This window comes from Pleuronectes platessa, chromosome 5, assembly GCF_947347685.1.
Source record: "Pleuronectes platessa chromosome 5, fPlePla1.1, whole genome shotgun sequence".
In the NCBI taxonomy this organism is placed as follows: Eukaryota; Metazoa; Chordata; class Actinopteri; order Pleuronectiformes; family Pleuronectidae; genus Pleuronectes; species Pleuronectes platessa.
In genome coordinates this window covers 14059060-14074008 of record NC_070630.1, presented here as the reverse complement: position 1 = coordinate 14074008, position 14949 = coordinate 14059060, and the positions used below count along the sequence as shown (strand labels likewise).

The 14949-nt window shown below is 39.6% G+C and overlaps 1 protein-coding gene across 3 annotated transcripts; it reads right to left on the bottom strand.

The window, feature by feature from the left end:
- Positions 1 to 2524: 2524 nt before the first annotated feature.
- Positions 2525 to 13837, bottom strand: LOC128440177 (transmembrane protein 255B). 3 transcript variants are annotated; one of them, XM_053422811.1, is made up of 9 exons: positions 13700 to 13837; positions 12523 to 12662; positions 11708 to 11770; positions 9088 to 9177; positions 8020 to 8100; positions 7795 to 7880; positions 7451 to 7610; positions 4713 to 4817; positions 2525 to 2774 (listed from the first exon to the last, which is right to left on the bottom strand). In XM_053422811.1, exons 1-9 carry the CDS (start codon positions 13761 to 13763, stop codon positions 2622 to 2624), a joined length of 942 nt encoding a protein of 313 aa, XP_053278786.1. In that variant the 5' UTR covers positions 13764 to 13837; the 3' UTR covers positions 2525 to 2621. The 3 variants fall into 3 exon arrangements, with proteins under 3 accessions (XP_053278786.1, XP_053278789.1, XP_053278787.1); XM_053422814.1 differs by lacking the exon at positions 4713 to 4817; XM_053422812.1 differs by lacking the exon at positions 9088 to 9177.
- Positions 13838 to 14949: the final 1112 nt, after the last annotated feature.

Sequence of the window (14949 nt, the reverse complement as noted above, 5' to 3'; positions counted from 1 at the left end):
CGTGAACTATTCATGTTTACTTGTATGAACTGAACTTTGAACTAGTTCATGAGAGTAGTGAACTTGCACAACACTGCTGTTTTCAACACTGTGGTCTGTTGTCAGGTTTCACCCCAAACCTTTGTAGGGTTTTGATCCAACTGCACAGCAGGCTCCTTATCTTTCTTTCCGTGCGATTGAATAACAAAACACAGCTTTGATTCAATATGTCATCTCTGAGGTTACTTGAGGTGATGTTGACGTTTAAAATGTCAAGTTGTCGTTAGCTATATGCACACATTTTGAAATATTGCACTTTCAGCACCCCACATCTGGTGGCTTAATTACCAATGTGCATGATTTCAACATGTTTCTGAGTGAACCAAGTAGTCGGCTTGAGTGTGTAAAAGAGATCAACTTTGAGAGACATTTATTTTCACCATAACTTAGAAGCGGCTGCAAGCCGTGCTGTTTTGTGGTCCAGAACTATTTCTTTGAATTTTTAATTTGAATTATCGCACAGATGGTGCAGTTTTGTGCTGACAATTATGGTCCAGAGGGAATGTATTAAACAGCGATGCTGATCTCCTGAGCTTTCATAGAACAACCATCAGGTCAAGTTTTCAACTGCAGAATTAGTGACACTCTCATTAACCTCAGATATACTTTGTCTTTGGAGCTAATTGCATCCCGATCCAAGACAGTAAACATTGCAAACATTACACCTATACTGAGAACAATCATTCGACCATGTAAGACTGTGTATGAAGACAAACATTTGGAGCCAGAGTTTATGCAGTAGTCATCGTGTTGTGGAGACATGGTGTTGAGTTGTCGCAGAGACGTGCCCTGGACCAATCAAGGGTCAGACTCTTGCGGTCTGCAGTCATGGCATCTCACCCCAGTTTTTATAGCATCAAATTAAATTTACTAGAAAAAAGAACTGCTGAAGAACTAACCATAATGACGGAAACCAATCATTGCGAAAAATGTATTTACTTACTTTACTTGTTTGGTCCATATATCCCATCTACTAACATGAAGGAGGCAGGGTTTATGACCTATACTGCAGCCAGCCACCAGGAGGAGGCTGCAGTGTCGGACAACTTTGTACAGTCTATATTAGATTCATTCTGACTTAGCTTTACCTTGACCTCTTCGTAGTCACACAGACATATGAAATCACTTAAGGGAATAACACATTAAAGCGAGTTTGGATTTCTCATGTCAAAAAGATCCTAGGAGCTGTTTTGACGTTTCTTTGTCTTACAATCATTTTTCCAAAGCGCTCTGATCACTGTCATGTGTTTTCTGGTCCATCATAGACATACTGTAGTTATGTGTTGTTTGGATGTATAGATTTATATGGATCTGGCTAAATGTCCTGACCATTTCCCTAAAATCCATCTCTGAGTGGAAGTGTGCAGTGTGTGGTAAAGAGGGAAAGCAAGCTCTTCCCAACATCTTGATGCCAGACCCACCTCACACTCCTCAGGCCATGTGTTTAGTGCCTAATAAGCTTCCATGTTAACTGTTCAAGAGAAAACACACCAAATAAAAAGTTGTGGATCCGTTTGTTCCATCCCAAACTAAAAATATCCTGTAATAACGTGAGGTGTGATGAGGCGACACTGTTCTGGTGTATATTAGGTTTCATTCATTTATAAAGGTGTTAATCCAGCAATGTAGCAAAATGTAGTGACGGATGTGAGCGCTGATTTGTTGATGTCGCATTGCAGCACTTTCACATACTCCACTCACACACAGCAACTTGGGGGTCAGAACAGGGGAGACTGGGATCGAACCACTGGTTAGTGGACGACCCACTCTGCCTCCTGAGCTCTGTCCATTTCGTGTATTTTACAATTCTTACGTAGATGATCTCCTCAAATGTCAAATGTTCTTACACCCACGCTGGTTTTAATCCACCACAGAAATGATGACATAAAAACTGAGATAAATTTCTTGTGCCAAATCATTTATTTCATCAAAATATTGAAGGATTAATCCATTATAATGTATAAAATAGTGTTCATATGTGGCACTTAGATCAGATTCAATTAACAATCTCCTCATTTCAGTTTACTGGCTGCAGATTTTCAAAAACACTGCTATAAACATGACATAACAGTGAGTTACGGTCGATGCAGATGCACTTTAACTTGACACATTAGGATCAATTCATTTGTGAAGTGAAAAATTCATTCAGAACAACAGGAAGTAAATGACTACATATGTACATACATATGCCCGTGTAAGATTATAATTTTCTTTCAGTTTGAGTGACAGCCCAATTACCGTCTTGTGCACATGCTGTCTATTTATAAATCACATTTTTACCGCACAATATTCATTTATAAACATTGTACAACATAAAACCTTAAAGTTTTTGAGCAATATACAGTAAATTATGATTTAAACCGTGCATACATTTGATAGTGGCATTACATTAAATTCCTCATGTCGGCATTTGGATCCTTACAACAAAAATCTTCATTTTGTATTCGTACATAATATTCAGAAAAGGGTATCTTTCTTTTTGTTAAAATAAAAAAAAAATATATTGTAATTAGTGAAGATAATAATGAAGCATCTGTTTATCCCTTTCTAGATGTTTTTCTGTTATTTTCTGCTGGTGGAGTTCAGGCCGAGAAGCCTTGGGCTCTGAACGGCAGCAGGTTGGTCAGAGGGGCGAAGGGAGGAGGACTCGACTCCGAGTGAGACGTCGATGATGATGAAGGAAAACTCTGTGACGCAGGAGCTTTTTCTGCAGGAGGGAAATACATCGAGACTTCCTGGATGAGGAAAGACGGAAGAAAGAGAAGAAGATTGGCAAATTGGTGACATTGTTCTGAGAGCGCAATACACAACAACATAAATAAACACATGCAAATAGACAAAACATTATTACCATTATCAATTTCACAACACATGCACTACAAATACTCGCAACACAACCAAGTACTCGCAACACAAATAAATACTTTTAAAACAGGCACTCACAACACAAACAAATACTCACAACAAAACCAAGAACTTGCAACACAAATAAATACTTTCAACTCAGGCACTCACAACAAGACCAAATACTCCCAACAAAACCAAGGACTTGCAACACAACCAAAAACTTAAACACAAACAAATACTTGCAACACAACTAAACACTTACATGACAACTGAAGTTTTTTTTGCATATTTCTTTGATTACATGATTCTGATATTTTTGCAGATACATTCTGTTAACCTAGAATAAGCCTTGTGTTCATTATTACCGGGCACTTAAATGAAAAACAGACTTACATCACGTTGGCTGGTAAAACCTGTTAACTTCATCTTTATCGTTGTCTCTACTGAAAACCTTGTTTTGCCGATGACTAAACAAATAAAAATGACTCAAGCTCTGTTTACAAGGTTTCACCCTCATCTCACCGTTTACGACAAACTGCTCATGAACGAACCTTCGCATTCTACCGTCGACTCACTTTTATTGATGTTCATTACGTAAGAAGCCGTTAAGAAGATTGTCAGCATCTGGTGGATGGAAATGCAGCATTCCTTGTGCTAAACACATGTTTAAGATAAGATAAGATGCATTTATTCGTCCCAAACACATGCACAGTCATGCAAAGGCACACTCATGCAGGAAGGGAAATTTAATCTCTGCTTTTGACCCATCTTGTGCAGTACACACAGAGCAGTGAGCAGCCGCGTACGGCGCTCGGGGAGCAGATGTTGGGGGGAAAAGGTGCCTTGCTCAGGGGCACTAGACAGGGTAGGGAGACTCTTGGATTTTTGGACAGATCAATCCAGGTTCGTCTTTTGTTGTCTCTCCGTGGAGTCGAACCAGAGACGAACCAGCGACCTTCTCTGCCCATAGTCCAAGTTTCTGCCACTAGACCACCGCCTCTCACTACACAGATGAACATACCGAAACCGATAAGTCAATCAGATGTGGGTGGCCATGACCTCAACAGTGTTTCCACAACTTCTGTTTGAGAGTACAATTTAAAAAGGAACTCATCTGAGATCTAATTCCGACAATATTTTTTCGTCATTGTTTCTCAGCAAGACACATTGTAGAAAAACTTCATGAAGAATTTATGCAGCGTGTTTTAAGCAACACTCAGAAATAACAAAAGCAAAGAGCAACTTCAACAAAAACTACTTTTTCTTTATGAAACTTTGTGATCAGTGTTTCCCCCAGAGGCAAACACAGGGTGTTTCCAGACGCCAATGAAAGTTTTTAATGCGAAAATTTAATTTAATTTGGTTTTAGTGGGATCAGTTCAACAACATCAAATTACAAACAGGAATTTGGGATCTGATGCTGCATCATTTCCAGTGAGTCCCTCTTGGGTATGTCATTTGATTCCAGCACGGGAATGAAGGAGAACCACCAACGATAAACTATATCGTAAACTGGAAAAATGTTGGACTATGGGCGCGTTTCAAAAGAAAACACCAGTCAGATGTGCACACGTGAGACAGGTAAACCAGAATAACCAAATTCTTCTGAGAGGATCATGGTCGCATAAATCTGATTCGGAAACAGAAATGCTCTGGACGCATGTCGAATACCACTTCACCTCTACACAGTATTTTTGCTGGTATCCTGGACATTGCTCGTTAAATGAATTTAAAATGTATCACTTCAGGTCACGTTCATAACAGAACCAGGTGTGCGTGTGTGTGTGTGTGTGTGTGTGTGTGTGTGTGTGTGTGTGTTCACTGACTGGGTAGAGCTGCGGAACTGTGTGTGTGTTGGTGTTCATCAGTCGAGGAGCTGTTGGGGAAGTCGCGGTGCCTTCAGGGGACTCGATCAGAGTGCTGCTACTCCTCTGATGCAAATACAAACACACACATACACACACACACACACACACACACACACACGGGCCATAAACACAAATAACTTAGCAGGCCTTTAAGTACCATCAACTATATAGTAATTGTTTTATTTCATTGTGAAATAACATAAATGTGCAAATATGAAAAACCAAAACGGTGAGCCATTTAAAACACAATTATCCAGATGGGTAAGATGATCTGATTATAAGTTTAAAGCCAGAAACTATTTAAAAGACTGTTTTAAACCTAATCATGTAAAGTTCAGTTTATTGTAACGCTTTGCCTCTGTGTGTGATTTATTGCTCAGATTATATGAGATCATTTCCTGTTTTGTTTTTTAACTGGTTCCATTCCACCCGTTTCTCACTTACAATGAACCATGAAATAATGTTAAAACCAATAACGTAACTTTCTGGCATTATATATAAATATAAATATAAACTTTTATTTGGATTTTGTCTTTCCTGCCTGTGTTTTCCTGGATTTGTTTGACTTTATTTTTGACCCTCATCATTTTGTCTCTTTGTTCCAATATGGTGAACTACACCAACTCCCTCTCCACTCTCTGAATGAGTCTTTTCTCCTGTGTCCCTGACATCAGCTCTGACAGTTGATCATGTTACATCTATCGTATCTCTCAAGCAGCAGTGTCTTGTCGAAGTCGGTGTTTGAAGAGAGGAGACGCAGACCCAGAACTTGCAGCATAACAGAATTTATACACAGAAGTTTCACAGGTCAGACGGGCACCATGGTTTGCCCGAAGAAATCACACAGGCCGAATAGTGAAAATCTGACTTGACTCTGAAAGGCAAGGCGTTTTATAGGAGAGTTGTTTACTACAAACCTAGAGATAAAATGAGGTCACACAACAGGGCCTTCGGCCTAAATTTGGGAATGTTCCTTAAGATTTAGGGACCTTCTCTCCTCTTATTATTCCTTGGGGGTTCAAGGATAGTTCAGACAAGGAGAAACATACAGAACACATCTGGAGATAATACTTAAAGGTCTGAACATAAGATTCAAAGTATTAAGATATTAACATGTCATTATGATCTATACCTATGCTAGAGAAATTCATTAGCTGGATATTAACATATCATTTATGGTTTGTAACTGTGCTATGGATATCCAGTTTCAAATGTCTCACCCATGGTCCCAGCTCTCAAATGAGCCTCAGATCGGCTGGATCCATCAAAATCTATATTTATCTATTATCAATTGGGATATTAAAAAAAAAGACCTGGCTGAAGATAACCTATCTATAAAATTGTCTCAGAAACACATAAAGGAGCGAGATGGGACAGGGAACATAATCCATGCACACGTCTACCCTGAGACACAAGGGCATTGTTGCAACGCAGCAGCATCTGGACAGATGTGGACTTGAAAAAAAAGAAATCTGAATCTATCAGTGTTAACCAGTTTGGTGTTTGTGATTTGGATGTTTCTGTTTTACTGTCTCTCCACATCGTGCACCACTCAACTCTAACACGTCACATCTCTCCCCCATAATGCAGCCTGTGGTCTGGAGATCAAATGGTTCAATGTTGTCTTAATGTGGACAGGGTCTGAATATGAGATTGATTTAAATCATATCCTTGAAGTTTGATTGGAAACTGGTTGTAGGTTAGCAAAGACAGGGCACTGGAGGACAGGGAGGTGAAGGATCAAGACAAATTTCCCTGTGGAACAATAAAGTATATTTGATTTGATGTAAACAACTCTTCTCTTATGTTGTCCTGCTGGTAGTCCCACATAGCCAGACATATCTCCACAAAGCTGATATGAGATCAGTCTGACTGCAGACATTATTATTCTGCTATTAGGGAAAAAAACACTGTTGCTGTTTTTTTTTAATCCAATCATTATTATTTAAAGTATAGTTAAATCCAGCAGATCTTTGATTGTGGCTTCGATCCAGGGTGAGAACTTGTAAATCAACATAATCATTCTGCCAAAGAAATCACAACATTGTACAGATGTTGGCCGTGTATTGAAACATATCCTACAATAATGACAGGATCGATCCTGTGGAGTATTTTAGTTTCCTGAACAGATTTCAGTGATTTATATCTATTCCCTCCTGTGGTGTTGTATTGATGTTGGTGGAGAAGGCTGGATGACATGTGGACCAGTTTTGAAAGTGATAACAGGCCACAAGTGGAAAGGGAGGAAAGCTCTGTTCGGCCAACGACAGATTTATATCCAAAGTCAACATTCAATGAGTCAAAGTTCTCAGCTGGCAACTCGCACTATAAACACATTTATCTTGTCATGTTTTGCATGAGACGAAAATAAAGGAATTTTTGAAAATAATTTACGGCTGAATGTAATGGAGATGAATGAAAAACTGGCAGGGTAACGGATTAGAACATAAATGTGTCTTTAAAATAAAGTATTGTCAAATAAGATTAACTAACTTTGTTTTTACCTGGGTTGAGATAAACCAAGTTTATTATGTCCATTTAATCTGGACATGGTGTCTGTGCTTATGGTCCAGATATTTCTCATGTTGTAGGGACCTAAATCTCTTTACACACACATCTAATGTCGTCCGGAGACATCTCTGTGTGTGATTGTGTGTGTGTGTGTGTGTGTGTGTGTGTGTGTGTGTGTGTCTCACCAGATCCTTGATGCTGCCGAGCACCGCTGTGACCAGGATCCCTGTGAAGAGCGCCACGAGGTTCAGACCGGTGAGGATCCAGATCAAAATGTAGAGAGTGAAAACTTCCTCGCAGCTATCGACTCCAACAAACTCGTAGTAGTTGCTGAGGTAGCCTCCGCTGCAGAGCAGGAAAACAGCTCTGTTCATTACGGAAGGTTTTTTAGCTAGTTGGAGAATCGAATACATTTCTGTAGAGACCAAACCTTTCGAGTTGACAATCCTGAGTTTGTCTAGATCGTGATGATTATCATTAGCTACATTAAGCTACGCTAATGTCAAAGGTTAATGGTGCAGTGTCTCACTTGGCGCAGTCGTACAGGTCGCAGCAGTAGCAGGTCCCACTTCTGACTGTCATGGTACAAGACTCCTTCAGATTCCAACATGAAACCTGACAAAGGAGAAAAAACACAAGTTCAAAGTGTAGATTCCTGCACATAAATCACAGAACACTGACCCCAGACTGACCGTTTGCTGTCTGTGATTCCCATGGGGTATAATTTCTGATATATCTGCACATCTTTACTCACTGAGGTGTAGAAATTCTCATAGAGGTAGCTGCTGCCGCTGCTGTAGTACTGACATCTCCCCGCGCTCAGTGGACGCATGTCCTGGCAAACAAATATCATCCACACAACCTCAGTCAATCGGAAGAAATAAAAGATACAAGAAATAAGGTTCACTGCAGAGGGAACTGTTTCTGTGGTTGAGTTCACGGTAACAACAGGTGGTTTTCTTGGTTTGGGTTTCATTTACTAAAACTATCACTTTTTGAAATATCTTAACACATCAGACTCAAGCAGGAGGAGAACAAGGAGATGGACTCACTTTCACTACTTTCATGGATTAACCTTTATGACCTACACGGTTTAGTGAAATCCCTAACTATTTATTATACAGGGATATAAAACAGATGAGAAATTATAACATTATAATAATGTTGTGCTATTGTCTAATCAATCTTGGCGTCTGTATTCGTTTTTTAAGGAGATCACCTAAGTATATGAATAGATGTGCATAAAATATAAACTATTCATTATTTAGCATGGAAATAAGGTTATGTCATCCTCCATCTGGTTTGGAATAAGTTGAAGACAAGTGAAATGTACTTTTACTATACTGTGAACAGTAACTGTCTGTTTTCTGTCAGTACTCAGGCTGTAGTCAGGCTGTGGTCAGGCTGTAGTCTGTCAGTAGTCAGGCTTTGGTCAGGCTGTAGTCAGATATTGTGTGATGAACGCTCATGGGTCTTGGAGGCCGTCTGAGGGAAAGGGGATGTTTATGGCCTAAGACTTCAACCAACTTCATCTTGAAACAATTGAACCTGTTGAATGTTATTTTAAGGAGGCAGCATCACATTTACACTCTGAGGATTCTCCGTCTTCCAGCTCAGCAGATGTCAAGAGGTATTATTATTAAAAAGAAAAGAAAAGTAAAACATGATTATTAACATGATTTCTTCGCACAAAAGGTCAATACTGCCAACAGAGCCATGCTGGTGGTTTAACATTCCTCCACGGTCTCCTGTTACTTTTTTCTTTCATCACCCAGCACAGTCATCTCCCTCGAGTATCCAGTTGCCAGTGCAGGTAGCTCACCATGCTTAAGACAGTGCAGACGCCGTCAATCACCAGGCACAGAAAAGCAGCGATGATCCCAAAGCTGAGGAATACTATGGCAGCCGTCAGCTGGAGGAAGAGCACAGAAAAAAAGCAATAACATATCAGTTTGTTTAAGTAAGACCCACTGCTAAGTTCCCCTCTGTAGCCAATGATAAACATCGAATTAAAGTCTTTTCGATGAATGGTTTCCTATTTATGTTGAGCTCCTTGTAAAAGCATTTAGCTCCTTAGCTCTCCGACACAGGCTTTTCTCAGTTTGAATTAATGTCTTTGTGATCATGTGAAATTCAAAGTACTTTCGTTTATGTATGTGAATACTATTGTGTACATGTATTTTCAACAGGCAAACAAATACAATGACTAGAATGGCCCTCGGTAGAGCGTATACCTCCAACAGTACCTTTAGATTCAAACACGCTTTATAGACACTTTATATTATCTCAGCTACACAATGGTGGTAGTTACAAGTTTCCATCTCTATTTGTTACCAGCAAATGAAAAAAGTCGACACGCCTCTGAAACTATATCCACTAGTTCCAGTTTTTTATCTGCAATCTCATGACATTGCACACACTCATCAAAGCCAACCCTCTTAATATGTCTGAATGTTTCCATCAGGTTCACATGTAATTCTCAGAGAAATCAATGAAAAGTCTCCCAATGTTAAACAAAGGAGTAATCCTGCCCACCAACAGACATGCGCCAATGAAAACAAGACAATATTAAAGTAATAAAAGTGTAACTGTTGAAAATAAACATCTATTTTTCCCACTCCCCCATCCATTATTTCAACATGTGTGAGATTTAAAAGAGTAAATATCTCAGAAAGGTCTAATTATTCCTGCAGCAAACTGAGACAACTGTAACTTATAACCACCCATGACAGAGCGGATTTGTATCTTGGTCACTCTACATTACTGCTCTGTATTCATCACAATCTCAATTTGCCACCTTTCAGAAACACACCAACAGCTCATAGCGAGGATGAAGTTCCACTATCAATCATTATTCTTCCTTGAATATGTTTCTCGTTTCCTCTCACAATTTAAGATCTTAACACAAAATTGATCTCACCACTGAAAATGCTGAAAACAAAAAATCCAAACCAAACCAGCTCCATAAAAAGGTTTGGACGTACACCCGGACTGTTTAAGTAAAGATTAAATCATAACTGTTGAGTGAGACTGTCTTGAGTGTCCCTTCAAGAATAAAATTCACACCCAGAAAAGATTCTGTTTTAGATCTATTCCCTTCTACAGCTTGAGTTTATGTAAATTTAGCTTTTGTTGTTTACATGAGTTCAACATTTCCTGGATTAACTGTTAACAACAGTTAATTGATTTCAGCATTTGATTTTGTTGAGTTTATGTCTTATGGATTATATTGTTTTGCACCTATACATAAAGTTGTTAATTAATTTATAGTAGTAAATATTAGAACCATTATTACTTGACCCAGACATGACATCTGATACACTGGGAGAGAGCTAATAACCTTTGGGACAATTGAGTGGGGAGACATTTTCAAATAACACAATTACAGCAAGACAGATACTGCAGATTCTTCAGGAACAGTCTTAACCAAATTATTCAATTTTCTGTTCAGCCCTGTGCCCTACTACAGTAACATAGCTCTTTTAGTAGTTTTCACTCTGTAAAGTGACACCGTCATAAAGAATAAATATACATCTGTGTTCCGCCAGCAGGATAAGATGATCAGCAAAAAATTTAAAACTAATTTACAAAAGATTAAGTACCAGTGGGAAACGTTGATCTGACCATAGGTTGTTGTTGATGTTTTAGTGAAAGGAAAGAATGTTGAAGGACTGGACTGCAGATTGACATCAAGGTTTTTCCATTAATTGCTGAAGAAACAGGTGGAAGAGTAAAGCAGGATGAGTTGGATGATATTAATGTCTGACCCAGACATGTATTATTCCACATCTGGACAAATTGCAGCCGGTGTCCTTTATTGTCTGACAACCAGGATGATTTACTGTGTGTTTTCGTCGGCACTGTTCCAGATGTGGAAGTAGCACTTGACAATCTTGGGCGGAGGAGCAGGACAGATAATGAGCCAAAACACAAAATGACCTTTAACCTTTTATACAAACAACTGGATATTTTCTAACAGGGTTCCAAAGCATTTCTACTGCTTAGCATTCATGCTTCTCCCAAGCCATAGACATGCCCCAAAACTGACTCACATAACATTATCTATGAAGAAAATTAAGTGGACTTTTCCATCTGGATCCAGCATCACCTTAAATACTTTACAGTATATCTCACAGCCAGGATAATACTGTTGTCTCCCAGAAAAAACTAATGTGAACGTTTTGAAAGGTGAAGAATGAGATGAGATTTGACGACGGGATAAACAGGGGAATAAGCGCCTCCTCATTGCAACCATCCAAATTGCACTCTCCCAGCAGGTCAGGGAGTGTGCACCAAGAAAACATGAGGGGAACGTGTGTGTGTGTGTGTGTGTGTGTGTGTGTGTGTGTGTGTGTGTGTGTGTGTGTGTGTGTGTGTGTGTGTGTGTGTGTATGTGTGTTTGTGTCAGATGAGAAAAAAATAGGAAGGGCAAAAGGTTTTACCAGCTGTTTGCGGTTTTCTTCAAGGCAGAGCCCCAGAAGTCCCAAGAAGGATCCGAGGGTCAGCTGCGGATAAAACATAATAAGCGCTGTGAGTTTTATTTAAAATCAAGAAATACAGAATGGTTCCTTTTGATTGGAAACTGAAACGTCTTCATTTGGTTTTGGTCACTTTTCAATTTCATTCATCCAATGTTACCTGCCCACTCTGATTGGATCAGTGGATTTGTAACAACAGAGTCTCTTCTAGTTTCAGTCTACATGCCTTTCTTTCCTAGCCTCATGAGGTCACTGTGACCTACGTCCTCTGACCACTGGAGTCTACTTAGTTAATCTTTGAATCAGAGGAACAAGCGATCACAATTTGAACAAAATGCCAACAAGGTGACCTTTGACCTTCAAACCCTAATCAGGTCATCCTTGAGTCCGAGTGAATGTTCATGTCAAATGTAAAAAATCAACTTAATTATAATAACAACGTAAAATGTACTTTGTTAGAACCCACCAATTTAAGAAGGCCAGACATGTTGTTTTAGTTTGAAACAGCTGAGATCCTGTCTAATCGCTGCTCATGAAGTCTGAGTGAATCACAAAACTGTCAATCATCAGTTTTACAGTCTGCCTACAACTGTTTTTAAAATGAGGGAGTCAAACCCGTTGGCTGGCACCGCGGAACGTTAGGACAGCAGCTTTCATTTCACAATGGATATCAAATTTTTCAAAACATTCAGCTAACTTTCTGGTAGCTGCAGACTAAAAGTTTTCTATCCATGCAAATGTGTCGCCTCACTGATTAAATCCAGTACAGAAGAACTTACAATGACCCCAGAGATGTAGCCGGTCACGTTCAGGCTCTCTGTTCGGGTGGTCGTGTAGACTCCCAGCACCACCAGCAGCAGGGACAGACTGAGCATGCCCCCCACCAGCAGCAGAGCCCTCCTGACCCTCACCGTCATCTCTGGGAGAGAAAACCTCAGTCGTATTATATGACACGCCGCAGGATTAAATAAAACATAATGAACTAGACCACATGCTTACCAGCAGCGGAAAGTATTTACCATAAAGCTTTTATAAGGAGAAAAGCAGCTGCTTACAAAGACAAATTATATTACATCATTACTTACATTGATGGGCATTATTCTAAAGAAGTGACCTCAACTGTAAAACAGGTCAAGGAATTTAGTCTCAAAGATCTAAATGGCATATATATAAACATCAAACATACTACTCTAAGTGAAGGAAAACTGTTCAAATATTGTTGTACTCCTTTATAAAATAAAATATCGTCAACATCACTATTTACCCAGTACTGAACATACTACACAGGTACATTGCTTGTATTAAAAGACAAACATGTAGTCGTCTGATTCTTCTGTTTCTATTGCAAAGATTATTATTTCGAATCCATTATAAAAACCAAACTATCAGCCGTCAGTGAGTCTATAACAGGTCAGACATGAACCCCTCAGAGACAAATGTTTTTATTGTGAAATTAGTCCGACTCTATACTGTGGACGGAATCACTGAGCCTTCTTCTAACAGTTTGTCCCTCATATTATCAAATGTCCATTTGCAAGGAAACAAAGGTGAAATCATCCATCTCATTAACTTTTTCTTTTTTTTTTTAAACTTCAGAGTAGATTTTATTTTCTGAATATTGTCTTTAGGGAATAACAAAGTTATCTTCTGTTCGTAAGATGACCCCCATCACTGCTGAAATGACGAGAACGACCTTAACGTTATTGATGATGTACATTAAAAATGGTATAAAAACTGTTTTATGGACTTCTGTTTTAGTGTCATATACAGCTGAAGCTCTGTCTCTGGTTATCAGTTCATTAAAAACACACTCAAGGACATGCAGTCCGCTGGTAAAGTCTCACTCGATCATGAGTAAGGATAAAATAATTGAGCTACACACACAAAGCTGCCTCATGCACCTGACACATCAGTGAACACATCAGCCTCTGAGCTCAGTAAATAAATGATCTTTACCTGCAGCTCGGCTCTTTGGCACAGCTTTGTCCCGGCTCCCTGTTCCCTGGATCCAGGCAGTCATGATAGATCCACTTCTCTGAAATTAAGTTCCAGATGTTCTCTCAGAGCTGTGTGAAGTCCTGAGCAGCTCGGGGCATCAACTGAGAGAAGGCAGGTCTGTGTGCAGCATGCATGAAGCTCCAGCCTCTGCTGCGTTCAAGGACAGTGGGACACATGCACGTCTTCTACTGTTGAAACAGACAAACTTGTTATGGTGGCCTGGCACAAACAGTGCAATATTTCATAAATCAAACTATTTCACATTAACAACAATATTTCACAAAACAACAAATTTATTTACAAAACCCTACGCAACTGTGATTGGTTGTTTCACTGTCTGGCAACAGGTAAACTATGCTATCAATGGTCCGCTACACAAAAATCCATTGGACCAGTCCTTCTATAATGGAATCTATGCTGTCTTGTTCTCTTTCTGCTTACTTAAGAGTGAGAGACTGCACGGTGCTGCCATAAAGTTGATTAACACCTTGTAAGTGCCAAACAATTGTTAAATCATTGGTAAAGCAGCAGACCTTATCAATGCTTAGGACATCTGGTTTTCATCTACCTACCTCCAGATAACCAGACCATAAAACACTTCTCACAGAGGGACAGACGTTGTCAGTCTCTGACAGACTGCGGGGGACTCTGTCTCTGTGTTGATCCCTTTGCAAAGGTTTGAAGCTTCTTATATTAAAATATACAAAGACAGGTGTGTTGTTCACTGCTTTGAAGTCTCTCACGTAATTCTGCGTCCAAACACCTGTTCAGGGACTTAGATATTTAACCGAATTTGTGGTCTTATGTATGATACTGTCTCTGTCAGAATGTTGTCTCGTGAAAGCTGCTTGTCTTAGTCTGTATATAAAGATGTACGACAAGTCTCCACTTCTTCCCACTATCCAGAAATGAAGCCCAATTATCCATAGGAACGCCGCCATCTTATGCATTTGGAGACCGTGTCTGCGCCGTAGTGATTGGAGGATGGAGTAGCGAGGTCCGGCCGATACACAAGCTCAACCAATCACGAGTCAGTTTCAGCTGTCTTAGCCCATTATTATAGCACCAAATAGCTGCTCAAAACCTAACTTGCAAGGGAAATTAACACTTGAACAAACACTGTAAGAACTACCTAAATTTGAAATGTACTTTGACTTTTTAGTTTGTGCCATCTCTTATCCACTCCCATGGAGGAGGCAGGGTTAATG